At 39.2% G+C, this 27,546-nt stretch overlaps 3 protein-coding genes and 1 long non-coding RNA gene across 5 annotated transcripts in view; 1 reads left to right on the forward strand and 3 right to left on the reverse strand.

Annotated features, from left to right (window-relative positions):
- Positions 1-943, reverse strand: part of LOC141794668 (uncharacterized) — a 68,906-nt gene extending 67,963 nt beyond the window's left edge. The window contains exon 1 of the long non-coding RNA XR_012598544.1: positions 801-943. This is a non-coding gene — a long non-coding RNA (uncharacterized LOC141794668). The remainder of the gene's footprint in view (positions 1-800) is intronic.
- Positions 221-3,998, forward strand: cuedc2 (CUE domain containing 2). 2 transcript variants are annotated; one of them, XM_074675062.1, is made up of 9 exons: positions 221-353; positions 1,185-1,270; positions 1,354-1,497; positions 1,610-1,671; positions 1,955-2,085; positions 2,188-2,355; positions 2,463-2,527; positions 2,647-2,707; positions 2,794-3,998. In XM_074675062.1, the coding sequence occupies exons 2-9, from the start codon at positions 1,197-1,199 to the stop codon at positions 2,938-2,940; spliced, it is 852 nt and encodes a 283-aa protein (XP_074531163.1). In that variant the 5' UTR covers positions 221-353; positions 1,185-1,196; the 3' UTR covers positions 2,941-3,998. The 2 variants fall into 2 exon arrangements, with proteins under 2 accessions (XP_074531163.1, XP_074531164.1); XM_074675063.1 differs by having other exon boundaries at positions 1,188-1,270.
- Positions 3,999-4,659: 661 nt separating this feature from the next.
- On the reverse strand, positions 4,660-13,092 carry hif1an (hypoxia inducible factor 1 subunit alpha inhibitor). Its single transcript, XM_074675061.1, has 8 exons — positions 12,639-13,092; positions 8,586-8,836; positions 7,927-8,075; positions 7,697-7,842; positions 7,496-7,602; positions 7,218-7,281; positions 7,012-7,122; positions 4,660-6,711 (listed from the first exon to the last, which is right to left on the reverse strand). The coding sequence occupies exons 1-8, from the start codon at positions 12,816-12,818 to the stop codon at positions 6,655-6,657; spliced, it is 1,065 nt and encodes a 354-aa protein (XP_074531162.1). The 5' UTR covers positions 12,819-13,092; the 3' UTR covers positions 4,660-6,654.
- A 6,548-nt stretch (positions 13,093-19,640) lies between these two features.
- Positions 19,641-25,992, reverse strand: wnt8b (wingless-type MMTV integration site family, member 8b). Its single transcript, XM_074675769.1, has 6 exons — positions 25,751-25,992; positions 24,110-24,143; positions 22,710-22,848; positions 22,089-22,214; positions 21,859-22,001; positions 19,641-20,718 (listed from the first exon to the last, which is right to left on the reverse strand). Exons 1-6 carry the CDS (start codon positions 25,819-25,821, stop codon positions 20,149-20,151), a joined length of 1,083 nt encoding a protein of 360 aa, XP_074531870.1. The 5' UTR covers positions 25,822-25,992; the 3' UTR covers positions 19,641-20,148.
- Positions 25,993-27,546: the final 1,554 nt, after the last annotated feature.

Genomic DNA, 27,546 nt, shown 5'->3' on the forward strand with positions numbered 1-27,546 from the left:
GACCGAAATAAATAAATCAAATCAAAATTTAATACTTGAAATACTGCTTTTTTTCTCAATCAGTATCACATAAATGATCTTAACCCTTTAACTTTTTTTAATGTTTTATGTATTTTTATCTGATGGTAGTTTGTCAGCCCTCTAATATTCTTTCATTCTCATCAGTTATTTATGTAGTTTTAATCTTGGCCTCGCGTTTCTCTGTTTACAATGACAGGAAATGACGTCTTAATGTTTGAATCGTGCGGGCTAACAAGCAGCGGGGGTAGAAATCCTCTAACCACTGCACTGACCAGCATCCCCACATAGATTTGGGGAAAACTTGCATCTTCATGCTCTTGTAATTTCCCATAGTAAGTTTGACTCTATTTAAATCAATCAAATACAAATAACTACTGTTTGTGTGGCTTCGAGCGTTACCGTTACCTCGATGTTGTTGTTAGCAAATTAGCCCCTACTTAGCTAGCGCTGTGTCGCTATCATCCCACTGATGTATCTGTGCAGAGAGGACAGTGAAGATAAACTAACCTTGGGATGTAAGCAGGGGAATTTCTTGTATGACAGCTAAACTCCTCTTCGTGTGACATTAACAGCAAAAAATGTGCAACAGCAACGGTTTGAGTCGTAAAAACGCAGCCGTTAGTAATTAACTATTAGCTAGCTGAAACTAGCATTAGGTAATGTCCGAGTGTAAGTAATGCCAGCACTGGACATGAAAACTAACGGTAGCGTGCTTATATTACTTTACGTGTGTCGTGTGACAACGTTGATTTGAGTTACTTCATTGTTATTCAACTTACTTTTCAAATGAAGACGTTAAGTAATTATCTCGACGGGAGACTGCTGGGTATCGTTGCACCCTGGTGTTACACATCTTGGGGTGTTGGCAGGAATGAAACCTAAAGACTACCTTCTATTAAGTTCACGCAGGTCATGCGTACAAATCCACGCTGACCACCTTACAATGACATCATAGGATGCTGCAGCGCCAGCTAGCTTTCACAACCAAGCCTTCATAAGAGATGCTTTTTTTAACATTCCCATGTACGCCCGAGCTGAGGGTGTGCCATATTTGGTGCGTGGACAACTGTCATGTTTGGTTGTATAAAGGGTGGAGTGACATGTACTTGTTATGTGTCTGCTGTTACTCAACTTAAGCCTCATCCTTGTCATCTGCTGCTCAGTAGGAGAACGCGATGGACCTCCACAAAATCATCCACAATGCTCTGCATGAATTCATTCAGACCTATATTCCTGATGCAGATCTAAGGTACAGTCCTGCTCATTTTTTGGAGTTCTCTTAAAATTTGTGCTTTAAGCAGAGTAGAGTAACTTTTTTTTCCTTCAATACAGCACATTGGATGATGTACTTCTGTCTTACATTACTGGAGTCCTTGAGGATCTGGGCTCTCAGCAGAGTGTGGAGGAGAACTTTGACGTTGAAGTTTTTGGAGAGATGTTAGAAGCTTACATACCTGGTTTTGCTGAAATTGACAGGTATGCAAACAGTCTTCATTGCTAAATGTATCATATTAGTGTAAAGAGTACCAGAAGCCTACAAGACTTGCTTTGTCATGATTTTTTTCATGACATTTTTCTCATGTTGCAGTGTCAAAGTCTGTGAGATGATGTTCAGTATGGCTTCCAAACTTGCCATCGCTCGGAGTTCAGGTATTACTTTAATTATTATTGCTATTGTTGTTATCTTATAAGAGTCATAAGAACAAGTAACTTCATTTAAAGCTTCAATGAGGAACTTTTATCCCATGTTGGACACTTTAATATGATCTTGACAAATCACTTTGATCTTAATGAAAGAAATGTGGAAGAAAAAAACGACATAGCCTGCTGTCAATCTCTTCATTTGACACCAACCCCACACCAGAATTTACAGGCTTTTGATATCTGTATTAAGATAATACATTTACCTGCAAATTATATGTTTTGCTTTCAGCTGAGGAACTAAACCATGTGTCTAAAGAAAGGACAGAAGAGATTTCACTGAAACACACCTCATCTGCTGAACCTCCACCTGAAAGAAAAACGCAGTGCCTTAAAAATCAGACAGAGGGCGCCACTGCAAAGGTTATCATCCCACATTTTGGATACTTGTCATTTACTTTGATCAATTTTGTGTTTGACAGTTGGTTTATTTAAGGTGATGTATTAATATGTGTACATTTCCAGCCACAAGTGTCTGAATGGGAGGCTCAGGAGCAACACCTGCTGGAGATGTTTCCCAAATGTAGTCTCTCTGAGGCTCGCAGCGCTCTGTCTATTGCCAAAGGAGACATGGATGAAGCTGTGCGCCTTATCATAGAGGGCGATGTCCAACTCAGTCCTACACCTCTCAACGTGAGTCTTTACTACATATAAAAATCTTTATTTCACTTAAAATGTTGCTTTAGCTACTGTTTTATTCATGTGTGATAACTATCTATTTGATTGTTTTCTATCCACAGGTAAACCAAGGGAAGAATTTCTCCTCGCTGGCAGACCAGAAACTCAAAGAGAGCATCCTTGAAAAGTGAGTAAGATAGCTTTGGTTGTGAGGAAAGAAGCACTGACCTTACTTTTTTGTTTGAGGTTTCTATGACTACTTGACTTGAGAGATAAAGTCATCTGTTTGGGGTTTTCATTCCACAGGTACATGTTAGTGGACAGGGAGGATGACAAAAAAACACACCGGCCTGTTGCCCCCAAAGATGTAAGCATTCTGTTTTACTCCACTTTCTTTCGTAGCCTCAATAAATTGTTTACATAAAAGTAAACTTGATGTTTTTTGTGTCACAGGCTCCAAAGAAGCTAGTCCGTTACCACAGCAATCAGGTGGTCACCACAAAAGGAGAGAGATACCAGCTCGTGAAAACAAATGAGACAGAGGACATGAAGAAGACGTACGTCAACCTCAAGCCTGCACGAAAATACAGATTCCATTGACGACCAGCACAACACTGTAAGAGCAGCTACTGACATTTTTGTTTACACTATTTATAACTTCTTGTGTTTATCTAGCCTGAATTTGTGAGGTTGTTTTTCCCATGTGAAGGATGGTATTTCTCAGTGAGTCAGTGGCTTATTCTCCTAATTATGTTTTTATTTTTCATTAAAAAAATCCTACCATTATATGCCTTGGTTGAAACTTTAAATTACTGTGTTTTATTTGAATTTCTTTGTATTTCCTGGAGAGCTTTTGAAGATTTGTGTGATATTTTGGTATGGATGTTGTAGCTTGTGTTCTGGATTGTATAACAGCTTAACCTCTCTATGTTTTGTCATCTCAGCAGGTCTGATGTTGCACTGACATTATTGATATTTTAAACACCTAAACTTTTGTTTAAATCTAGCTGGTTTTTGTTTTTATATTTTTATTTGGATTTACTTCAGTTATCCAGTATGGATTCCTGATTATCATGAACAAAAGATGGCGGTGGAAAATATGGTTTAATTATATCCTTGAATATATTCTAGTGGTGCTGTAGAGTGTTGTTTTTTTTCCGGGATATTATTAATCTCCATGGCTTTCGTTTTCTTTTTTTTAACAAACATGTAAAATCAGTGATGCCAATGATTTAAAAATCTATTTTTACATCGTATAGGAATACTGCTGTTGAAATATTGGATCATGTTTTGTGATTAAGGCAATTTGTTGTGCTACAAAGTTATTTTCAAATGTAAAAATTGGCATGCATATTTTATTTTAATTTACCTTTTGTGAAGCTGCTATCTGTACCTTTAAGGGTTTGATGGTTGGTCACCCTTGGCTGGATACTTACATCTACAGACATTCAGTTAAAAGCACTACTCTCACAATAATGTTAATTTACAAACATATATAATCCACCTATTGCTATCCAGATAACTTTGATTAATACTTTAGTGTTTCTCACAGTTGTAGTTTTTGTAGCACAGCCAGTTCAGTTCACAAAGCGATCACAAATCATGACAGAACTATTTTTTGGCTTAATAATCCAGAGTACAGCAATTACCCCTTAAAAGCGAGCAGAACATGCTGCTGGAGAACGTTTTAAAGTCATTTCCAAAAGCGTTCTTTATTTTTGATATAGATGTTTAGATTTGCAGAGTCTCAAGTCATGTATTTATTGTGGAGAAGCCCGTTGTGTGATTTCAGGGTCTGTTTACATCAAGTATCTGAAGTGGTCCATTGTCCCAGCTCCATGTATCTCATTTGTGTTGTGTGCAATTTTGCTTCGCTTGTGGTTGTTGGTTGTGAATTTTTTGATTATGACTGGATTCCTATTTGATTCTTGTTAGTTGTACATTAGGATGTTCAGGTTTATTTTTTACTAATACACTTGTTAGTGTTTGTGTTAATCTGCATCCATTTGGAGCAGCTATAATGTTTTTGATTGGTGGTATATTATATTTTTCCTGACTGTAGGTGTGACACATTCTAGGGTTCAAAGATATGCGTTTACTGATAGCAGTCATTATCAGAAGAAAAGCCGTCTTTAATTAGTATATGATGGTGTTACTGTAAAGCTTGGATGGTTTTACTTAAGCTATAAGTCACAACTGAGATCAACCCTGTGCTTCAAAAACTGCTGACGCACAATTTATAGTAAATAAAAACTAACTTTTGTAGATCATATTCTGTATTCTCTGCATTATTTGTTCTTGTTACTTTATTCAAAAGCAGAAAATGTTTCGATTTTGCACATTTTTTTTCTTGTACAGAAATAACAGCTTCCCACATTTCATAAGAGCTTGACAAACTTTAATTGGGGGAACAAGGAGGGCACATACTGTATGTTCACAACAAAAACAGTCATTCAGCAGTTAAAAACATGCTTGTATCTCTATGAACCATCGTCTTTTCAAACTTTAAAGCTGTTAAATGCCAGATTGAGAGCAGACATCTAAACCAATAAATAAAACCTCAAAATCAAGTTCCTGCAACATGAAGTGCTATGCTATCTTTCAGCAAGGCACAAAAGAGTAATCAGGAGTTAACTAAGTAACTGGAGAAAAATGACAATAATTGTTACATCAAGCAACCTGTGGGGCTAGATCTACACAGTATCAGCAGTTTAGAGGTTTAACTTACAAAACAAAAGTCAGAAAACCCCAAACTATTTAAGTGCTAACTGTTTTCTTTTCTGTTTTGCAGTCTACAATCCACCGATTTGTTTAGTTTCATGGGCAAACAAAGCTTTCATAAAAAGGAGATGCACATATACCAATTTGGCACATACAGCAAAATTTTTAAAGGGACCCTTTTGTTTAGTTTTAACTACTTTTTTAAACCAGTTCAAGAGAGCACTTCAATGTGTAAACACCTTATTATTCTTTAAAATATGGCTGCATGGTGGTTAAAATATGCATTTTCATGAACCTACAGTAATCATAGGAGCAGCTACAAGAGAAGAAACACTTTACTTTCCTACACATTACAGCATTCCTCAATTTTAGCTTCTTAATCACTACAAACTGAATATTTGTATTATAGCATGTTTGTGTTGTGCGTGAATCAGGTAAATCATACATTAAGCTCAGCATGCAACTGCAAACCTGACCACTAGATGGAGCACTGCAATCACAGCAGAATATCCTAGTAGATCAGACCATTAAATCATTTAACTAGTTGACCTTAACCACTCCGTTTAAGCATCAGACCCAAGACAGTATTGCCTGTAAACACTTAGATTATTTTCTTTCAAGAAAAGCAACTTAAAGTATTTTCCTTTCATTTATAATGAATCTATATCTGCACCCGAAACTGCAGTATTTTGTTTGTTTTTGATATTGCCTCAAGTACTAAAAGGAAGGGAAGCACATTCAAGAAAAACCTTGTAATATCATTCAACAAGCAAAAGCATAAATAAAACAAAAATCAATTCCTCAGCTAACATAACTTAGCTGCAAGCTGTCACACACTCCTTCAGATGAACATATGATCTCTCTTTTTCACACTCACACATTTTAATCATGTTTCCTCAGAGTTTCGTATCACTGGACTTCTGTGTTTTATTATTAAATCCATCTTTTTTAGAAACAGGAACTCCGGCTAATGACTGATTTAAACTCTGTAGGTGGGATGAGAGATAATCCAGACACAAAGAACTATTTCAAAACACATCTTAAGTGATCCTAAAAGGCTGCAATGAAATCCCTTACAAAGCTATCTGTGATAAAGATGATAAATTTGGTTATTCCACAAATTTTCAGCTTAAAGCTGTGGTATAATGTATTGATAAGACATTTCTTGTATTTAACAAATCTGAACAGTATACGTATTACCCCTTAACTCATCCATTAGTGGTCAAAATATTGTGGTTGTTCCATAAAACAAAATCTCAAATACCAGCTTAATAAATGCAACTAAATGCCCAAAGCTTGAGTTATGATAATCTTGACGAACACAGATTTTGATTAACATGTATTCAGACTTTTCTCACAAACACAAGGAAAAAGGAGACTTCCTCAGGCGGTATTCATCTTCATCAGAAGATTTTTGTTCTGTAATCACATTTGCAATGACCATGGCACTCGAAGACTGAAGCAGAACGGTTTCAAGATGGCCGCTTATTGCCATGCAGCGTTACTTAACTCCAAAGTCAGAATGAGGAAACCACACAAAGCAGTCTCTCTTGCACAGGCATACAGTTTCTCAAGCTTTCAGGGTGGTGGACTCTAACTGAGATCCTGATCATATCGCCCTTTGATCATCGTTTTCAGTAAAGGTCCAACCTACAGAGAGACAGAAATTCTTGGTCAGAAAAAGCAACCACTGACATATCACATGCTCAATTCACAGTCCCTGACTGCATACATCTTTCCTTTGCACTAAATCAGGTATGCCATAAATATTCACAGTAATTAGGTTGCTGGAAGGGCCAGTATACCCCGAGGATTTCATATAACAGGTGACCTAAATATGAATCTATTTGATGTTCTAGAAACTGACAGTGTAGCTTTAATGAGTGACTTCTACAAACAGCACAGGGTTTGAGGTTTGAAGAGAGATGGTATAAAAGCATTTGTTTTCACCTCATGTGGGTTTCCAAGTGCTTCTCCCAGCATCTTCTCGATATTTCTCATGATGGCCACCTTCTGATGAGCCCGCAGGGGGTATTCTATCTTCTTGGGTGTTGGGGCACCCTAATCAAAAGTGTCAACAAAGCAGCTGAATTATCATAAAGGACACATGTATGGCAGAGTTAGCAAGATGATTGTGGAGACTGAAGTATGCGTACTTTGTACCAGAAGTTTACAGTGATCGTCACTCCGCCGTTCAGCAAGGATTCAATGTGATGCCACCTGAGGAAAGAAGAAAAACATGAATAGCCTGATTCTTATAATTCTTGTGAGGTTCCTTTTTGTTACTAAATACCCTGAAGTCTCCAGACAGAACATCAGCTGTTTTCACGCATGCACAAGAAAAAATCAATATCGTTTCTTTGATTCAGTTCTGAGTGAAAGAGACTCTGGGCCTTTTGTTCCCATAGAGAACCAAAACAAAAGCACATCTTACCAATACATGGGGATGTAGAGCACATCTCCTGGGCCCACAACAGCTTCATAGCCAACAACATTTCTAAAATTGGGAAACTTCTCAAAATCTGGGTTATCAAAATCCACCTGTAAAAATAAAAAATGTAGGTTTATTGATCTCATAAATTAAAATATACATATTTCTAAAAAATCTGTCCTCCAAGTATGTTTAACAGCTCACCTGGCTCTGTCTGTCACATGGATGGTGCACAGGATAGGGATAAAGACACTCAAACTGGTCAGGGGGGAATAGGATGCATCTCTTATGACCTTTGATTTGTGCAAAGAAGTTCTGCTGCTCGTCATAATGAGCTGGCGTCACATTACCTGTAATTAACAGAATATCTCAACTTAATGCGACGTAGGAAGAAAATTAATAACAATGCTTTAAAACATTCTCAGAACCCTTACCCTCCATCCCGATGAGCAGCAGGTTGGATGTCAGCTGTCCCCAGTTTCTCTTGGCTTGCTGCTTGTTGATCCAATTCCAGTTGAAACCAAGAAAGTCAACAACAATCTTCTTGCCTACTGTGTCGTTCAGGGTCTGCTGCAGATAAACCCTGAAAACCACATTAAATATGATGTGAGCTACTGTGTTTCACAATCAGAGACTGAAACTTTTCTATGTGTTTGTAGAGCACACGTTTGTTTACAAGGTGTTTGTATTCAAGCAGACTACAACTCCTTAAACTATGAACATTGATATGACTCACTGAAATACTAATACAGCAGATATGTGTCAGCAACTTAAATAAGGAATTGGGAAGTGATCTGTGTGTGTGTGCTGTCAGGCCAAGTCAGGTCACAGCAAAGGGCCTTTACACTGCGTCTCCTGTTTTAATGCTTAGTCATTTACTCCACTTTCCTGTGCTGTATTACATTTCATGAGAGAAAATACCCTTCACTGTCACACACCTGCAGTACAGTCACATCTTGTTCCTGACACTTGAGATACTTGCCTGATGCAGCTTTAAAGACAAGGTGTTGTCTAGATTGAATACTATAGCAGGCTCAAGTGATATAAGCATAGCCTAATCATAATCATGTTTCAAGAAAAATATCCTTCTTACCTCTCTTCTCCTCCCATTTCTTCCATCATGTGCATTTTTTCTACAAATTCTGTGAACTTCATTTCAGTCCTCTGAGACTTGGGTACAAAGTTCTCAAACAGAGACATTTTTTTCTCATCATAGTAGAGGAATTTGTGCTTTTCTGCAGTGTAAACAGAGAAGTCTCCATTTCCAATGTTCTCCTGGAGGTATGCAATGTCCCATTTGAGAGCTGGATACACAAGGTTTGTGTCCGTCAGAACCACTGGTTCCTGAAAACAGATAGAGAACAGTTAATTACAGTAATAAATATTTTAAAAATGTTTGATTCAAGTGCTCTTAAACTTCTTAAACACAGGCACAATCTTTGTCAGGAATAATGCACTGCAGAGATGCTAGCATGCAACACCATTTTTAAAGCAAGCAATATGAAATAATGTATTTCTTAATTATCAAACTTTATTTCATTTCTAGTAAAAGCATTGATGCACTTTCTTCCACGTTTTTTATATGGTTCACAAAGCACTAGAAATTTTATTCAAACTTAATGAATGCAACTTGAGTCATTTTGAGTGAAACAGTTATGCACATGCTTCTCTGGATTGTGTTACCAACTTCCTAAAAGTAACAAGAAAATAAATCTATTTCTGTTTTCATTAACTTTTTGATTATAAAAGCACATGAGTACTTGTAGACTCACGTGCAGAACAGTATATCTCAGTTTATTACAGTTGATGTGCTGAGCACCGAGGGCTACGTGACTGACTGAACGTACACCGCTGAGCGCGCTCTCGCTCCTTGAGTCTCCCTGCACCGCCTGTCGGTTTCACTTTCTCAGGGAAGCGCGGTTAGTTCCAGCAGTCCGGGAGAGTGAAAACATCCGAAAAGATGTCTGTTTTTACTCTTCAGGACCACAGAGACTTTGGCCTCTCGACTTTTCCTCTTTTTCAGCTGTCGGCAACAAATTCAACCGAGCCAATGATGCTGCGACACTGTAAAATCCGGTTGTTTTGTGTAAACTCGGCTTCTTTTTCCATTTCATTTACGAAAATAAAGTCTCTTCAAGGATCTCATGCCACTTCACACAACTTTGGGGCACATTATAACACAACGTGAGCATTAAATTTCAATACTGATGTCTTATTAAGATGTTTTGACGGCGTGCTGAACACATGCCCATTTTGGGCACATCCGCAATGTTCTTATAACACTGCAGCACGAGCGCGTTTCTGATTGGCTGTTGGGTGTTCTAAACTAGCGAGAGCGCTGAATGAGGAAAGCAAGGAAGGGGACCCATAATGTGTGTCATAACATGCATAACTTTTCTAAGAAGTCTTTTTTAAGTTCATTTTCAACCCCACTTCCTATTTCACACTCAGTCTGAGTCAACTTCTCTTCATAGATACAGAAGTGCAAAGTATGCCTCCTACAGCCAAATTAAACTTGTGTAAATGCTGATTACAATATTCCAAATGTGATACTATTTTAATCACAGACTGATGATTATTTTCAAGATAATGCTGAAATAAGTGACCTTAGGGCAATACTACAACCCCACTCAATGTAACAGTCTTTGAATGATATATTGTCCATCAGAACAAACTTCATTTACATATTTTAATTCAAAATTGAATTAACTCACTAAAAGACTTATTAAAATCACTCTATAAGCATCTAATAGTTGAAAACTATTCTGTATTGAGCCTTAGTTCATAGTGAATCAGTTAAGCCAGTTTGTTGGACCTTTTCTAATTATGAAGAAAGAGGAAAATCCGTCCAACCACTACTTGTTCGGGGTATCAAAATCATGTTAGTCATTCTTGAATTTTACATTGCAAAAATTAACATTGAGAATAGTTCAAACGTGTTGAATATTCATACTAAAAGGCCTGTTATAGTACACTCGTGCATTCGTTCTAAATTTGATGCCAGCAGCATGTATAAAAAATAATATATCTTTACATGCAACAATCATTTCACCGTAACAACCTTTAGATTGAAATCACTATTATTGGTTTTATTATGGAAAAAAATCTGTCTCAGGCAATTTGCCTACACATTTGATGTCAAACTTTTTATTGCCCTTTATTTGGTGTGCTTTCTGATAATTGCATTCTTTGAAAGAGTATTATCGCTGAAAAAGTTGTTCCATTCACTACTGGCGCTGTACAATTTCATTTCAAAAATTAGCTCATATGTGTTTCACTTCCAGCAGCTACATCCATCTGACAACTACATTATCTTTTTGCTAGGAGTCCAATGTGTAACTGGTTTATAATTTCAATTGTATATTCCTAATGTATCTCCACTTCTCATCTTGATCCTGTGTGAAGTATGTGATACAGTCTCATGTCCTTGTATGCAGGCTTCAAATTTATAAGAACATGATGTTCATCATTTTAAGAACACATGCAACTCATTCTGATTTTTCAGAACAGTTCCTTAATCTGACTTGGACTTCTCTCAGAAAACTTAGAAATTAATTAGATTTTTTTGAAAATGGTGGTAAGTGATGCCCACTGTCTGGATGGCAGCAAATGTTACTCCATAAAAATTTGTTCAGCTTGACTGGTTTGTGTAAGCTACTTCTGCAATGGGCACTTTTTCATCTCCATACCACCTCCAAAAGCTGGCTTTGAACATTGCACCAAAGAAAACTGGATGGTTAACACAGTCCATAAATAAATAAATAAATGAATGAATTACTTCTCTTCTCATGGTACAGTTCTGACCTGCATTTAGGGATGTAGCGTCACACAGGGTTTATGGATAACACCTCTTGAAAGTCACTGTTGTTGTTGTTGTGGTTCTTGTGCCCGCACTGTAATTTTAACAACTCATGTCTGTTTTTAATGAAGCGCTTACCCAGAAATCCCCTCCATCCAGTAATGATTTCCAGCCTTGTTCCTTCTTAGACTCCCAAATTCTTTGCAATTTTACAAAGAGGAACATCTTTCCTCCTCCCACCTCTCCTTCTGAGAGCCTCAACCTCTCTGTCATATTACTAACCTGTTGTAACTTAACCTTATTAGTAATTAGATGCATTGTTAACAGCAAGGTGTTGTCTTGTTTTTTAAAGCACTGCACAACTTATTCCCACCTTTTCTGAAACATGTTGCTGGCATCAAATTTAAAATGAGCATATATTTTTCATAGCACAATAAAAACGTTCAGCTTCAACATTTGACATGTTGGGGTTTTTGTTTAGATTTGGGGTTGCAGTGTGGGATAACCAGCTGAGACAGTAGGTTTATGTGCAACAGACTAATCTGAAACTGGGTGGAAGCAGGAGAACTAATGAATGACAAGCATTGTGTGATCGTGAATGAAAACAATGACTTCTAGGGTGTGTAAAAACTCGTTCTCTAGTAAAGGTAATTATTAATTAAAGTATTATCTGATTTTTCTCCTGGCCAGGAAGAGCACCACATATGACAAGGTAATATATGAAAAATAAACATGGCACACAAACAAAACTGAACAAGGCTAACCACCTGCTGTTATTAATCACTGGCGTGGCCTTGAAACAGAATCCCTTCAGCATTTGTAGTTTATTTTGAAGTCACAGGACAAAAGGACTGTATGTGTTGCATGTTGAATGTCATGTCAGTGTAGACAAACATCTTTTGGATGGAGCTGGGATGCATTTATGGCATATTTTTGGGCTATATACTTAAGTCTAAGTAGATTGAGATGGTAGATTTTTGGGGTAATATATAAATATATTAAAAAGATACTAACGTGGCTTCCAATTCTCAGAGTAGTTTAAGCTTTTTATTTATTTATCTCTAAGCTGCCATCTTTGATTTCACCATTACAAATGGAAACACTGATGTCTAAAATGAGGGCAAACACCAGACTATCCCAAACAGTACAATTCACTTTCAGTTTCACATGAACAAGAAGATATTCAAGTGATCAAATACAATTTTCAGGCTAATGTTTCTAAAGTTAGTATTTTATAACAATATGAGTAGCATCTGGAAGCTTCCCGCTGTGTTTATTACTATTAAACGATATATAGGTCAAATGAGGTGCGTTCAAAGTTTCAGCATGCTAACTCCGCTTGTTTACCTCGTTATTTAATAGCATCTCTGCTCTGGGATCCGTATGAGACAGCCGGGGGATCGGCTTGGTTTGGAAAGAATATGTCCGCAGCTGAGACTCATCCCAGCCCCGGTTATCTACTCCAGTGAACGCGGCACCTCCTTCGCTGGTCGCCGGGTCAGCCTCTACAACGGTCGCCGCTGCCATGGTCGTCGACAGGCGCTGATGAGCAGCCTCCGTCCCCCGCTCAGTGAAACAACCAGAGGCTGGCTTTTCTTCAGGACTTCACCCTGCTAGGCTCCAGGGGCAGCGGGGAGAATATCATACAACCTTTCCCATTCACAGTTATCTAATTAGAAGAGACTAACTTGTAACAGGCTGACTCCTGAAACCCTCTCCGTGGTTCTGTTCCGTGGAGGTGTTTACACGCCGTGTTGACAGGAGCCACAACACAAACGACGCAACTACTCAAGGAAACACTTCTGTGGTTTTATGTCCATAATATCAGACACTGACACCTAGCGGTCTGGGTGAGTAACTGCGTGTGTTGTAAGGGCGTTACTCTACCACAGGAGGGAGCTACAGTATTTGGGTTTTTTTTTTTAGAGTAAATCAACCATAGAGTGTCAACGTGCAATAAAATCATCAACCACACCTGAAATGCAAAGTAAAGACAAGTAAAATATATAAATTTAACTATAAACATCTGATATAATAAAATGATATTATTAGTAGTATCTCAAGGAAAATCACAAAGCCACATGGCCTTACGTTGAGTTTTTGCCTTAATAAAAAGACAGTTTTAAAGTGTGCAGACTTAACTAAACTAAACTAAAGGGCTTGTATCTTTTGTTTACACCTCTGCTTTATGAGAACATTAGGTAAGGGAACACTTTTTTTTTTACTCCCCCTAGAGTTGGTCTTCTATAAAGTCTTCTATGCCAACAGTGCTGCAGCATTTGTTTTGGACTTTTAAGGTTTTTTTGTTTGTTTGTTTTTTTGACAGAGCAAAAAAAAAAAAAAAAAAACTTTTCTTTAATCTTATTTTATGTATTTTTGCTTTGCCTGAGTATTTTTTAAAATTCTTTTTCACAATTTTACTCATGCAAACCATGTCACCTTGTGTCTATATCATCATAAGGGGCACGAAATCAGTGAGGAAAGTTGGGACATTTCTCAGGGCCTGTGTCTCCAAAAAAATTTGTCTAAAAATTTAGTGTTCGGCCCAATATTACAGTTTTTTAGGGCCAGAAATACCAGTGTCACCATGTCAGTGTTTCTTCTGTGAAGTCTCTTGAGTCTTAACTGTCCTATCTGGCATTGCATGGTCCTTGGGAAAAACATCAAATGTGTATTCAGTTTAAAACGTTAACAAAACATTGGCTGGTAATGTTTAATCTACCCAACCTCTAAAACTTACATCAACTATATTTTCATTTTTATCTATATATTTTGTATTCTTGCATTAATTTTAAAAATATCATATAAAACAAATGACATCAACAAGAAAATACTGAGGTATTTCAGTTTGTTCACCCTGGCCCACCTAAAGTAAATAATCAGTATATTCTTAGTATAAATATTCTAATGCAGTTTGTCCTCTCTCTTTATCTTCCTAAAAAAGTGGTAATGACAGGCTGAGCAAACATTTTTGAAACCCAGAGTCAATATTTAACTTGAGTTAACATCATTCAGCATCACCGTATTGATCATCCACTGATCAGTCCTCATCAGAGAGCAGCACACACTGTGCCTTGCTCAGTGGACTGATCAGCTGATGCTCTGTTCTGTCAATGTCAGAGTGGTATTGAACCTCGATGCAGCACATCTTATCAATCACTTTGATCATTAGCACAGTGTATTTTTAACCCTCAAACAATTGTGTTCAAAAGTACAAAAGCGTTTCCTGGATTCTGCGCCCACTGGAAACAGGGAGCATGTTTTCTCCTGAGTCAGGTTTTATCAGCAGATCTCCTCAGCAGGGGCTGGTGTGGCTCCCTGTTGAGTTCCCATGCTCCATGTTTCCTGTGTAGATCAGTGAGCTGAGCTGATCCCTCTGATGCTCCTCTCTCTCCATTCTTTCAGCCAGGAGATCGACCACCCTGGTGAGTCTCCAGAGGCTTGTATCTCGATCCTGCTGATAGGAGCAAACTGTTGTCTTCTCCACTACTGTCAAAACAACAGCTCTCTCGAGGAGCTATTGTTACAGTCAAACCAAAGATCTTATTTTCAGTCTAATCATGACACTTTTTAATTGAGCTTTGTAGCCAAAGATGGCAACGGTAAACAAGTTATTTACTTTTTTTTCTGAGAAAATAATGGATGAAACTTTAAATTATCTTGTCCAGTATGGTTTAGACCCCCAACAGATGTCCCACTTAAGCAGAAACACAACCTCATGTAAAATGTAAAATGCACTTAGATGTTTCTTGTATAAGCATACCCCCATATCAACAGCCAGTCAAACTGATCAACTTGATTTGCTGGTTTATTTTTGTCCTTGAGGCTCAGAGTTTCTCACACATCATGCTCACCAAGTGCCTTTTCTGTTCAGTCCAGATTTCCTCTCTTGTCCTTTTCATTAGATATTCTTTTTCATGTTGTTTTCTTTAACCTGCTTAGGTTGAATCTGTGAGAACGAAGATACATCACGTGCAAAGGTATTTTAGTACAGCTGCATTTGAACTTAATTAACTTCTTACCTTAGCTTAAAGAAGCTGTGAGAAGTTTTTAAGTGGTCTAGACATATGCCTGATAATAACCCATACTTCAAAATGAGTTTATCAGCCCTAGTCAAGGTTATCCTTAAATGCTCCTGGTCTAAGTGTCTTTGACAACATCACACCAGCTGGCAAAATTTAGCAGTGAGAAGAGAGATCTGTGTTTTTCTCTGCTAAAAATGATTTCTGTGGTTAACTTGGTGGACACAGGAGCCTAACTGTCAGACAGAAAAAGGACAGAAGAGCAGAAGAAAGCTAAACGGGAGAGTGATAGAGTATGAGTTACAGGCTAAAACACAGGCTAAAGGCTAACACAGGGGCTAATAAAATAATAAAATGAAGAGTGAGGTTACGTTAGCTCTGCTTGGTAGATGACTGGCAGGACATAACCAGGATTTACTAACGTTACAGACATGTCTCAGAGAACCTGGATGCCAATAGAGCTAAATGTAGCTGTCTACTAAACTACGGTACAAACTGACATAGTTTGCTTGTTGTCATGTTTCAAACCGTAACTCTACGTAACTGTTGATAAACACATTACCTTGTCATTGTATCAAGTTTTCTTGAAAAAAGATATTATTATTTCTAAAAACAAGACCCAATCTCCATTCATTTCCAAAACAAATGCACATCTTATTGAGAGTAACATCTTTACAACAGTGTGCGTGAGACTCCTGGCCAAAAGGTGTCGCAGCAGTCTAATTAAAACTTCCTCCTCACATCATCTTTAAGCAAGCACAATAAATTCTAACAAACTGACACATTGTTATATTACTTTTCCTCAAACACTGCCTGCATGTCCTCCCCTCTGTACTCATCAGTGTTGGCTTTCTCTCACATTCACTCTGACCCTCGCCCCTCTAGGTGTTGTAGGTCCAGAACCCTTAAGCCATAAATCCTATTAGTCAGGGAGTCTGTGAAGCATTAAAGTCGTTTTCCCATCTTTTCATTGACTGCATTATCACTCGCTACCTGAGAGGGACCTGCTGGACTCTTACATAACCAAGATGTTGGAAAAATCAGTCAAGTTTTAAACTTGAAAGAAAAGCTTTAGTACACTTAAATGTTGAAAACAATCTTACATGTTTGCTCTTCTCTTTGGTTAAATCAGTCTCATTTTTTATCAGTGCTTTAAATAATCTGTAATGGATTATTAAACCTTGTCTTTAAACCTCACTCCTCTTCTGTGGTGTCACTTCTCTCTCCGCCACCTTAGGCTCATGTGTTTGGTAAAATTAAAGGTGGCAGGGCCAGCCTGGGAGACGGAAGTTCAGATCCCTCGGTCGGAGGTCGTGTCACTCTCTGGGTGGGGGAAAGTTGTGTAGTCTGAGTCATGATCGACGTTGCGTGCTGTTTCACACGCTGTTACTGGGCATGTTTTACTCAGGGTTGCTCCTTTTCGTTTCTGCACTCATGAGGTTGTTGAATTTGGAAAATCAAATCAAGTAAATGGAGCTTTTGCATACTTTTGTCAGTCTCTGGTTTAGATTACAAAGTTGATAAAGAGGTAAAAGACGAACAACTGACCCAAGTTGAGTCACAGTAACATGTCTTCCAAAACACTTTGGTCAACTTTTTTCGGTAAACACTGACCAGCACAAGGAAGTCTCAGGCAAAGTGGGGGCCATGGTCCCATGTGGGGCTTCCAGGGGGGCATCAGAAAATTGGAGGGAAGGGAAAAATGGGATCCTATTATTATCATTATTATTATCATCATTATTAATATATTATATTTTATTATATCATATTATATATCATTAAAAACACACCTCTTTGCACTGGCTTTTAATACTGGTTGAGCAAGACATCCATGATTCTTTTTAACCTTTTTTCTATTTATTATGGGGTCCTCTTTAGCTATTTATTGTCTATTTGTTGTTTTTACCGTTTTTATTCTCTTTTAACACATTTTTATTTTTATTCTTATTTTTATTTTTATTTTTTTTTAAACTTGCTTTTATTTGATTGTGTTCTAAGACTGTGCAGCACTTTGGTCAACCTTGGTTGTTTTTAAATGTGCTATATAAATAAACATGATTGATATTATATTATATTATATTATATTATATTATATTATATTATATTATATTATATTATATTATATTATATTATATTATATTATATTATATTACATTATATTATATTATATTATAATTTTCTTTATTTTATTTTATTTTATTTCATTTATTTATTTATTTATTTATTTATTTTATAGCCATTTGTCCTGTCTGTCCTGTCCATAATTGTCAGATTGTACCTAGCCATTCCTTGTGTGACAACTGCAGCTTCGGCATGATGATGTCATGATCTGTGTTGACCTGGTTGTTTTCACCAATCATTAAGCTATCTGAAAAAAAACTGAACTGAACTCTGAGGCTCTTACCTGTCTAACTACTGGCTACATGTAAGAAAGGAGTATCCCACTTTGGCTGACAGAGCCCTGAAATGCCTTCTCTTTTTTGCAACAACCTACTTGTGACAGTCTACCCTTTGTTCGTTTATAACTTCCTGGTCAAAACAAATGTAACTGAACTATTTAAAAGTGAATAAAAGTTGGAATATACATTTCTTCACATATTTTGAAACATTGTCTGATTCCAAAGGGGCTCCCTGGTCAGAAGCAAATGCTGTTCAGGGGGCCTTGGTCTAGTAGTTTGGGAACCCCTGGCCTAAAACATTGTCTGTTGCTCCAACAAGGTAGCGGTGTACTCAGAGGTTATGCACCAAAAGCAAGAGCAGGGGAAGTTCTGTCAGAAACATCAATTTTCTCTGTTTTATTTGGGTAAACTGAGGTCATCATGCTCATCACCATTCACACCGCCTGCTCCTATGACTGATCTCTGTTTGAGCTCAAAGGTGTGTCAAAGTGCTGAACTTTGAAACAGTCAAACGTGTTTCAGACATGCTTTCCCACACGTCAACTTACTGCTGTGTCAGCACAGCTTCATGAGTTTTTATCCTGACGTGGGGATTTTTCTGCAGAGTGAGCAAAATTACGGTCGCACCCAGGTAAAGATAAGAAGAAGTTTACCTGTTTTTAAGAGTTGTTGTTGAGTTCCATTCAAAATATCATCATGAAACGGTGTGAATGAACATTTTGTTGTGCCTCCGTTGAGTCAGTGAGTTGCGGCTTTTGCACAGAGCTGCAGGCCAAAGATCTTGGTATGCCAGGTCTTTTGTTGCTCAGAGGGTTTTTTTCATGCATGCCAGGCAGAGCAATCCAGACAGCCCACAGGGGTCATCAGAGGAGGGAGGAGTTTTGATTATGATCATTATGCAGTAAATAAGATGTCAACAAGGTGTTTCCTTGACACCTCATTGAGTAAAAGGAGGAAGGTGCAGAAATGAACGCCCCTTTCTCAATGGGCCCTCTAATCTCCTCTTTCATGTCCCATCTCGTCTGAAGGGTTTCAGCCTCGGCTGCCATGTGCGGGTCCGCCTGGGCCTGGGCCTGGCACCTCTTACTCGCAGGTGGGGTGAGTATCCTGGCAAGCATGTGTTTATAAAACCCACTTGTTTGGGCACAATACTTGAACTAACTTCTTTTGAGAGAACAGTGTGAATCTGTGCAAAGCCTTTTCCCAAAGTCCTTTGGAAGGCGACGGCCCATTGAGAGCAGAGAAGAAGGGATTACCTTCCTCGACAGTGGTGCATTTCCGAGAGAGCTGATTAGCTCTGCATTCATTGTTAAATCGAGCAAAGGAAGGCCCTAGAGGAGTGAAAGGACCCAAATAGGTGGGCCCAGAAATAAAACAGCCGCAGGAAGCCTTGCACAGGCAACCCAAAGTTTTCCCAACATTTCTTTCCCCCACTTCTGAGGAGGTGCGGCGTGAAAAAGGAGATTAGCATACAAAATTAGAGGCGGGATGATTTTTTGAGGGCAACTTGCCTCATGCCCTCCACCCCCACAGCCCTGCTCCGCCTGGACAAAGTTAATTAAACTAGTATTAAACAGTAAAGAAACTTCCAAGCGCTGAGTAGTGAGGGGGCTCTTTGAGGATTACCATGATGAGGAGGAGAACGGGAGGTATTTGTTGAGGCCAAATTGAGAAAGGCGTGATGGAACGAAGAGTACACTGGAAAGTTTTCCTCTCTCGTTGCTTTGGCCCAGTGTGAAGAGAAAGGTTGTGTTTACTGCAAATCATCAGGTATTAATGTCACAAAGAGTGTGTTGAAGAAGGATGAACACTTTCCACAGGCTGAATGATGAGTAAGACTGAAGGATTTATTACTTTCCTTACGTTTTAATAGGAGGCAAACCATAAAAGGCAACTAACGACAAAGAAAAACTAGCAAATGCTGTGAAATAAATTAACAATGTACATTTCAAAGTGCTTCATTTAATATACAATTAAATACAACAAGAGGGCAGCAGGAGTCAGGGCGAGACATGAGATCTGGCGGTGAAATTTGAAAAATACAAAGATTACTTCTCGGCTGACAGATTTGAAGCTGTGCTCTGAATACAAAAGCTGAATAAAGTCGTGTCCAATTGTCAAACTTAACTGAAGTCAAAGGTTTTCTTGTGTAAAAATAAATAAACCAGGCTGTGGGGAATTTTAACTTCAGAGAAAAACTCTTTAAATGCTTTGAAATGACTTTTCAAAATGTTGCAAAAAGTATAAAAATATATCTTAAATACATATTTACCAAAAAATCTACAAAGTGTTCGACCCTTCACTTCTCTTTAACTTTAACTTTCAATATAGAACTGACAAAAATGGTCTTACTGTTTGTTTTTTTGCTAAGCATGAGTCCAAAATAAAGTTGCAATGGTACAAAAATGACAACAAAAGATGAATGCTCAGTGCAGCTCAGTGCTTCTTCCTCAGTCTGAGGTTCTTCCTGCGGCTTCCTGCGCTCTCGTTCCTTCCCCTCTGACCTCCTTTCTTCACGCAGAAGTACTTGGTCACTGTCTTTCTGCACTGCTCGCACTTCACCGCGCAGCACCAGTGGAATTTACAATTACAGCTCGATACCATCTCAGCTTTGCGTTCCTCCACGGCCAGCCCACACTCCCCGCACAGCCGCTTGCAGCTCCGCTTCTCCCACTTGCTCAAGTTCTTGCCCTTCTTGAGGCACTCTCGGCCCTCCGTGCCCGGCAAACCCAGAGTGCGGTTTTCTAGGCAGTAGTCAGGGGAGTCCTCGAGGTGCACGAGTTCTTTGCGGGAGATGGAGCTGAAAGTTTCTGCGATGGCTCCCCGGCTGGCTGCGCTGTTGCCTGCTCCTCGGAGGAGGTCCACCTTCAGAGCGCGGTGGTACTTCTCCTTCAGGTAGATCCCCACCTCTCTGAACTCCGGCAGCTGCAGCCAGCAGGTCTGAGTGGTGCAGCTACCCGAGACACCGTGGCACTTACACGTCCTCTGCATGGTCCCTTTAACAGCCTGGGGACAACAGAAATAACATTAACTTCACAGAAACTTATTTATACCCTAATAAAGATAAATTCCTTCAACATGCTGTTTCAAAACACAAGACGTGTTTTCAGTTATGAGGACATTTGCACCATTGTAGGCAGATGCGTGTGTGTGTTACAGACAGGATGTCCTTTGTCTTTTGATTGATGTGTTGTCAAATTAACTGATTGTAAGTCTTCCAGTTAAGTAAAAAAGGGATGAATACACCAAAAAGAAAAAGTGATAGCTTCAAGGGCCTTTGCTGAGTGTCTTTGTCGTCCTCAGTGTCTCCTGACTTTCCCCGACACAAAAACAGCTGCCGTTTGAAAAGGAAAACGTTTTCTTTCCTCCAGGACGGGGTGAACTTTCTCTGGAGGTGAGGCTGAATCAAAGTTTCACATTGAGCTCCATTGTCCCTCCAGAAGAAATAGGAGTATTTATTTAGCATGTTCATTATCAACATGTTTTTAGTGTGAGACGACCCAATGGAGAGTCCTATTGAGAGGAGAAATAAAAAAGGAGTTTTTCTCTCTTTCTATCCCCATTTTTTTCTGTTACAATGATGCTCCAGGTGCCGTGGGGATCCCCGGGCCCGACAGGGGGGAGCAAAGGCACCGTAAACAAAGAGCACTTCAGCTGCACGCCTGTGGTCCCCTCGGACTCCCCCCTGGGGCCCAACAAAGACCAACATAAATGTGGGATCCTTATTGCAAGAATAAAAACTAAACACTTATTTAAAAAAGCAGCATAATACAGAATGCTGTGCGATGTCTGGCTCTGCAGGATCTCTAATTAAAGCTTGCACCAGTGATCCTCAGATTCTGGAGTAGAGGTATTGTCGTAAGGGGCATTCAGCGGTGGTAAATAGGCCCTTCTGGTACACCGAACACACTGTTATTATCGGGGACGAGTGGCACCTCACTTATAGCGACGTGAAAGGGATGCTTGGGTGGCACACTCAGGGTTATTCTGAGCAGGGAAAAATGATTCAAAAGGTGCTTCACACGGTGAATCAGTTGGAGGGCTGGGAGTGTCTCAACATTTAATAGGAGCTGCCACCCAGTTTACCTACAGTAAGATCCAAATACAAGCTCAAACATGAAGCTGGACTCAGAGTATCAACTGTACCTTACGACCAGCTTCGTTATTATGAAGATTCATCGCTGCTCGTGCATCCTGCCCAGTCTCCAGAGCGTCCACAAACTGTTTAGAGATGGCCTCTCCAAAGCCAACGTTGTCACTGCAGCCGCCCCACAACCAACCGTGACCACCTGTCAGACGAAAAGAGGCGCTCAGATTCAGATACTGTGCGAGAAAAGGGAGAATAACTTCTGCTGTGTTTCGTGAGTTCCTCTGACCTCTCTGACCGTTCCTGCTGTCGTCGCAGCCGCAGTTGTCGAAGTCTCCGAGGCTGCAGTTCCTCGTTAGCGTGTACATGACCCCGGCAGAACTGATAGCATGGACGAACGCTGTCTCACGGTTTGCTGTTGACACAAACACAAATTTAACATCGTAATCCCAGATTAATGATACATTCAAGGGTCTGAATCTTGTATTCGGTGGTCTTAATGTTCGTATTTTCCTTGAAAGGCGAGCTGATGTGTTTTTCAATTTTATTGTGTAGGATGGCTAAAAATTCAACAAGCTCAGGACAGTAGCACCAGTCTCAAAGGCCACTCTTCTTAGCTGAAGTTTATTTTGTGCTGCTGAACTCATTGGGCTTTAATAAGCTGCATACAGACGCAGTGATTCTGGGGGATGTTGTGATACGGATTAATGTGTTTGTTTTGCCTCCAGCAATCCTGCCGACTGTAAGTATCCCAACAGGAGGGGGTGATAAGCAAACATTTCTTTTCCTCAAAGAGATAAACCCTCCTCTCTAACATAAAACAGTTAAAAAACATCTTTGAAATCACACCAGAAAAGCATCACCCTCAGATTGAGGACCTTGAGGGTTCAGGGGAGGACTCAGGACTCACCGCTGCGCAGGCTGCTGTGCGTGGACAGCTGCAGAGCTCTCTCGGGGCAGTTCCAGCGGTCCCACGCAAACTGGTATTTGCACTCTTCGATGCCGCTCTGAGCTCCTGCTGCTACACTGCTGGAGTAGATCAGGTACGCCTGCAGCCAGAGAGACATGGGGATCTTAGAAAAACACAAACATATGCTCAAGATGCATCAGTGATGAGATTGGTTTGAGGCATCTGGCACAGTTTACTACAAAGACAGCAAAGTACAGGAGTAACTGCCTGATATATCCAAACCAAACAGCAGAAATATAAATTATTTCACACTGTGGCTGTTAAAGAGCAACCAGGAAGGGTGCTTTGGATTATTTTAAGACTTCTTCACTGGTGTATTTTTTCACTTCTCACCTTGAGAATTAAAGAAAATTTTGGCTGATACCGATATCCGATATTAATATTGCTGTTTTGGCTGATAACTGATATTTACTGATATCAACATGGTAGGGAAAAAAACAAAAAACAATCTGAGAAGATGTGTCTAGGTCGTTCAGAGAGAAAGAGTGTCGCTATCTCGTAAGAAAAGACGACCATGGAGAGGATCAAAGGATGGAGCGCCCAAGATTATCCTGATCAAAAAAAGTACGTTTTGTCTGTTTTTTGGATCGAAAACAGGAAGAGAGGCGTAAAAGAGAATCCACTCTTCTTAGGTAGTTTTGGTGTTTACATAGTCATAGAAAACAATATCATTTGGGTCTTGAAAGATCATTCAAGATACTCTGAATGAGTAAATATCGTCCCTCTTTTACACATCGGCCGATACAGATATTGATACCGATATATCATGCATCTCTAAATAAAGTTTTAGTCAGGATGAAAAGGCCAAAGTGATATATTTATATTTATAACTGTTGTTAATTTTGAGACTGAGATTATATAACTTTTAAGTAGCATTTTACACATAGCACTTTACTTTAATTCGGTTTGGGCTTCCTTTAACTGGTCGGATGTGTCCTTGGCCCTCGCCCACAGCTCTGCTGCTTCTTCAGACTGTGTGAACGATAATATAACTAATATGTCTCAAGTGGCCTTTGGGAAGATGGAGTACCTCCTCTTTCACAGGGGTCCGGCTCGCTAATGATGACCACCCACTACAGCTGTGCCTACCCTGGCCTCTTAAAACATTCAACCGGCAGACACACAGAGCTTCTGGATGAGGTCAAGTGTATGACGGAGGGAGGGGGGATCACAAAGGGGCTGAGTATATCACTGATATAACAGACAGGTGCCAATACACTCCAGTTAAGATACCACAGGGGAAACATGTAGGCTCACACTCCACCTCATCCTCGCTATTTGTCTCTCTCTGACTTTTGGGGAACAGGACGGGGACGTAGATCAAAAGAAAGTTGGCTTACCTTGGGTCCAGTCATCAGGAAATTATTCACTGACCTGGAAAAAGAGAAAGCTTATTCACTCAGGGAAGCTCAGTGTCCTCCACAAATTCCTCCACTAACATCTCTAATTAGTGCGCTTTGTAACATGTTAAACCATGACACCACACTAAACCTCAGAGAAAATATCGCTGAATCTGCTTAGATAAGTTAAAGGACTTTGTTTTCCAACATTTACAAAAGCTGGTTTGTGAATCGTGCCTTTAGCTGGTGTTTAAACTCAAGTAACACGTTTAATTACTCCTGCAATTCTTTCTTTCCAGTGAGTTTGAGCGTGCATGCAAAGAAGTCAAGAACGGGGTGTTTTTGAACTATTAGATCAGCAGTGTGAAGAGTTTGTATGTTGTTAATAAAATGGATTTCTCTTTGAGATCATCTTTAGCATGACTCCGGAAATAAGCTGCAGATGTTCAGAGGAGCTTTCACACCCTTTACACTGCAAAAAACAGAAATCGTATCAAGTGCTTTCGTCTTATTCTTAGTAGAAAATGTCTTTTTAGACTTAATACGAGCCACTTTCCCCTGACTAGATCACTAAAATGTCTTGTTTCAAGTAATTTAAGGACAAAAATGAGGTCAGACTTGCTTTTTACAGGTTCAAAAAATCTGCCAGTGGAACAAGAATAAAATTACTTAAAGGAAGATGTCAATCTAGTTTCAAGCAAATTTTCTAGTAAATTTCTCTTGTTCCATTTGCGGATTTTTTGAACTTGTTACAAGCCAGTCAGACCTCATTCTTGTCTTAAAATAACTTGAAACAAGACATTTTTCTGGACTGATAAGTTTAATGTGGCTCACATCAAGTGCAATAAGACAATTTTACTGTAAATAAGACAAAAACACTTGATAAGATTTCGTTTTTTTGCAGTGTAGCTTTTGCAGCTTTTGCAATTCATTTAGTGAAATTAAAAGCATACAGCACTTCTAACCTCTGTAAACAGCACCACTTTTACTGGAAATCTAAAAAAAATTTAGGCACATAAAGAATAGATAATAACTTGTTATTGAGGCTAAAACAGAATTTAAATTCTGTGTTGCCAGTATGTAAAAAAACAGTGTTTAATGTGCAGTAATAAACTATGGTAAACCCTATAAAACACATGTGTTTCTTTCCAAAAAGCCAGAAACTCTGTGGTCATGAACGCACAACTGGAAGCAAAACTTTTTTTATCCATTTAGTATAGAGTTTTTTGTGTTTTAAAGTAGTAAATAAACAAATGTTGGCCAATATTAACACAGAATTTGTTCTTAATGGCTTAAAATTGATTGATTGAGTATAAGAAATGTTATATTAGCATTTTATAGAGCTAACTCAGGGTGTGCAAACAAAGTATGAAACATTTAAGTTATTAAAAGTGGTGGACCTACTGGTGGCTTTCATAAAACAATAATTTAAAGCAAATTCCTGATAAAATATGCATTTCATTCACCAAATTTTCAAAATTTCTTTTAAAATTGGTCACAAATACTTATTTTTAGACATACTGTGATGAAAGAGAAAATGACTGTGCTGCATACTTGGAGACATTTGCCTCTGAAGAAACGCTCTGTTCCCAAATTAATCTCCAAAAAACAAAACACTACTTTACGGCAGAAGAAACTCACCAGCAGTAGCAGCACCTCATGTTAGCCAGCAGAATGAAGATGTAATAGAAAACCTCCAAATGCATGAACATCCTGACAGGTGAGGGGGATCCAGTCCAGAGCCTGCAGACGGTCCAACGATGGAGAGGAAACTGAGGTAGCAGCACATGAAACTTCTTCAGGAGGCTTCCAGGATTCAAGGAGGGGGCTCTGAAATGGAGCTGCTCTCGTCCCCAACAAGAGATTATCTGCTTAATTAAAGATTTTCCCCCTTCTTACTCTCTGGGCCAATCAGAGGTTTTGCACCGAGGAGAGACTGAAATGATCAAAAGGGCACCCTGGGCCTTCAGGGCCGGCCAACGGTGGGCTCCCTGCCTCCATTCAGCAGCAAAGGAAGATCTGTTTAATCCTATAGGAAAAGTGTAACACTGATCCCCTGAATTCCTGCCTAGAAAAAAGAGTTTATTTAAACTATCTAACGCGGAGGGATTAGGGGAAGATAGTCATCTGGATGACGAATTGTTAGCTGGATAGGAACAAAAAATAGGTCCATATCGTTTCCTCCTGCGGAAGCATTTCGTGGTATGACAAAGGTGTGATTCAATCAGTTTATCAACCAGGAGCTCGAAACGTATTTTTTTGAGAGGAAAGACAAACAATTACATTTTTTTAAGTTATATTCTCAATTTTTGACTCCTACAATGGAATAGCCCATGATTAGTGACGTGTATTTGGTTTTTATATTCTAAGTTATATCTATTTTTGAGATTTTTACCGTTCGATTTTATAACTTTAATTTTATTTATTTCTTACTTTTATAGTATTTTTTTTTTTTTAAGAAAAATATTTTAACTTTTTTTTTTTTTTTTTTTTTTTTTTTACCTCAGTTAAAAAAATTTTTCCCCAGAAACGACATTTTCCTGTCATCCTGCAATGCGCATGTCATCTGTGAATAAATTCCCCAGGGCAGGCAAACTCCGGATTCAGCACGGAGTGAATGCCATTGATTAGATAGGCTATGGGGACATTTGCATCGCTAATCCAGACGGTCCCTACCAAACACTGGATAAAAGGTTATTCCCCACTAACCCCGTCTGACCCGTAAGGACCCTTCCCTTCGGCTCAGGCAGCCCTTTTGCAATCTTCTTGTGTGCAAATTAGGATTAGAGAAAAAAAAGTGATTTGGAGGGTGAAGAGGGGAGGATGAGGTGGCTTTTGAGGGATGTTTTTGGATTAAGATTCAAAGAGGAATGACAAGTTAAAAGAGATATCAGCAGGATCCAGCATGGTGACTGTTTCCCTCCTATAACCTATTTCACACTGTTGCAGCAAGACAGTTTTAACAAGAAGGCATAAATGTTTCCACTTATTGAACTGAAGTGAAGTGAAGTATATGACTGGTCGTGGTGAGCTGTCTGATCTCCAATACGCAGTGTGACCATCACCACACTGAGGTGTTAATGCCATGGAGAGCTGTGGCCTGACAGTCAGTAGCCAATAGACAGAGGGCTGATGTCACTGTTTGGGCAGCAGAGATCAGCAGTGGTGGGGCCACTTACAGTGGCTACATTACAAAGAGTCAGGCATGGTGGCTGTAACTCTGTAACAGACTGCTGCAATCTGAGGGAAAAACATCAATTGAGACATGCACATGGCACTCAGTGCTTTACACACAGCACAGGAAACATGCACTGTGGTAAAGGTCTGCGGTGGAGGAGTTGACCAGCAGAGGGAGCAAGTGCACAGATCCATCAAGAGGTTTAAATCTGTGTCCAGTTCTGTCAAATTGGCTTTGCACATCTCAGAGTATGTTTGAT

Source organism: Halichoeres trimaculatus, unplaced genomic scaffold (genome assembly GCF_033239565.1).
Source record: "Halichoeres trimaculatus isolate MK-OKI-2021-1 unplaced genomic scaffold, fHalTri1.1 fHalTri1_scaffold_8, whole genome shotgun sequence".
NCBI classification, from domain to species: domain Eukaryota; kingdom Metazoa; phylum Chordata; class Actinopteri; order Labriformes; family Labridae; genus Halichoeres; species Halichoeres trimaculatus.

What these genes read in the sequence shown, in the direction of transcription:
- cuedc2 (XM_074675062.1), top strand. Translation starts at nt 1,197, where the DNA reads ATGGACCTCCACAAAATCATCCACAATGCTCTGCATGAATTCATTCAG. An exon ending in TGCCATCGCTCGGAGTTCAG is followed by an intron (nt 1,672 to 1,954) that starts GTATTACTTTAA and finishes TTTTGCTTTCAG; the next exon opens with CTGAGGAACTAAACCATGTG. An exon ending in GGCCTGTTGCCCCCAAAGAT is followed by an intron (nt 2,708 to 2,793) that starts GTAAGCATTCTG and finishes TTTGTGTCACAG; the next exon opens with GCTCCAAAGAAGCTAGTCCG.
- hif1an (XM_074675061.1), bottom strand. Translation starts at nt 12,818, where the DNA reads ATGGCAGCGGCGACCGTTGTAGAGGCTGACCCGGCGACCAGCGAAGGA. An exon ending in AGATGCTATTAAATAACGAG is followed by an intron (nt 8,837 to 12,638) that starts GTAAACAAGCGG and finishes ATCTGTTTTCAG; the next exon opens with GAACCAGTGGTTCTGACGGA. An exon ending in CACTTGGAAACCCACATGAG is followed by an intron (nt 6,712 to 7,011) that starts GTGAAAACAAAT and finishes GTCTCTCTGTAG; the next exon opens with GTTGGACCTTTACTGAAAAC.
- wnt8b (XM_074675769.1), bottom strand. Translation starts at nt 25,821, where the DNA reads ATGTTCATGCATTTGGAGGTTTTCTATTACATCTTCATTCTGCTGGCT. An exon ending in ATGAGGTGCTGCTACTGCTG is followed by an intron (nt 24,144 to 25,750) that starts GTGAGTTTCTTC and finishes CTCTTTTTCCAG; the next exon opens with GTCAGTGAATAATTTCCTGA. An exon ending in ATAACGAAGCTGGTCGTAAG is followed by an intron (nt 20,719 to 21,858) that starts GTACAGTTGATA and finishes TGTTGTCCCCAG; the next exon opens with GCTGTTAAAGGGACCATGCA.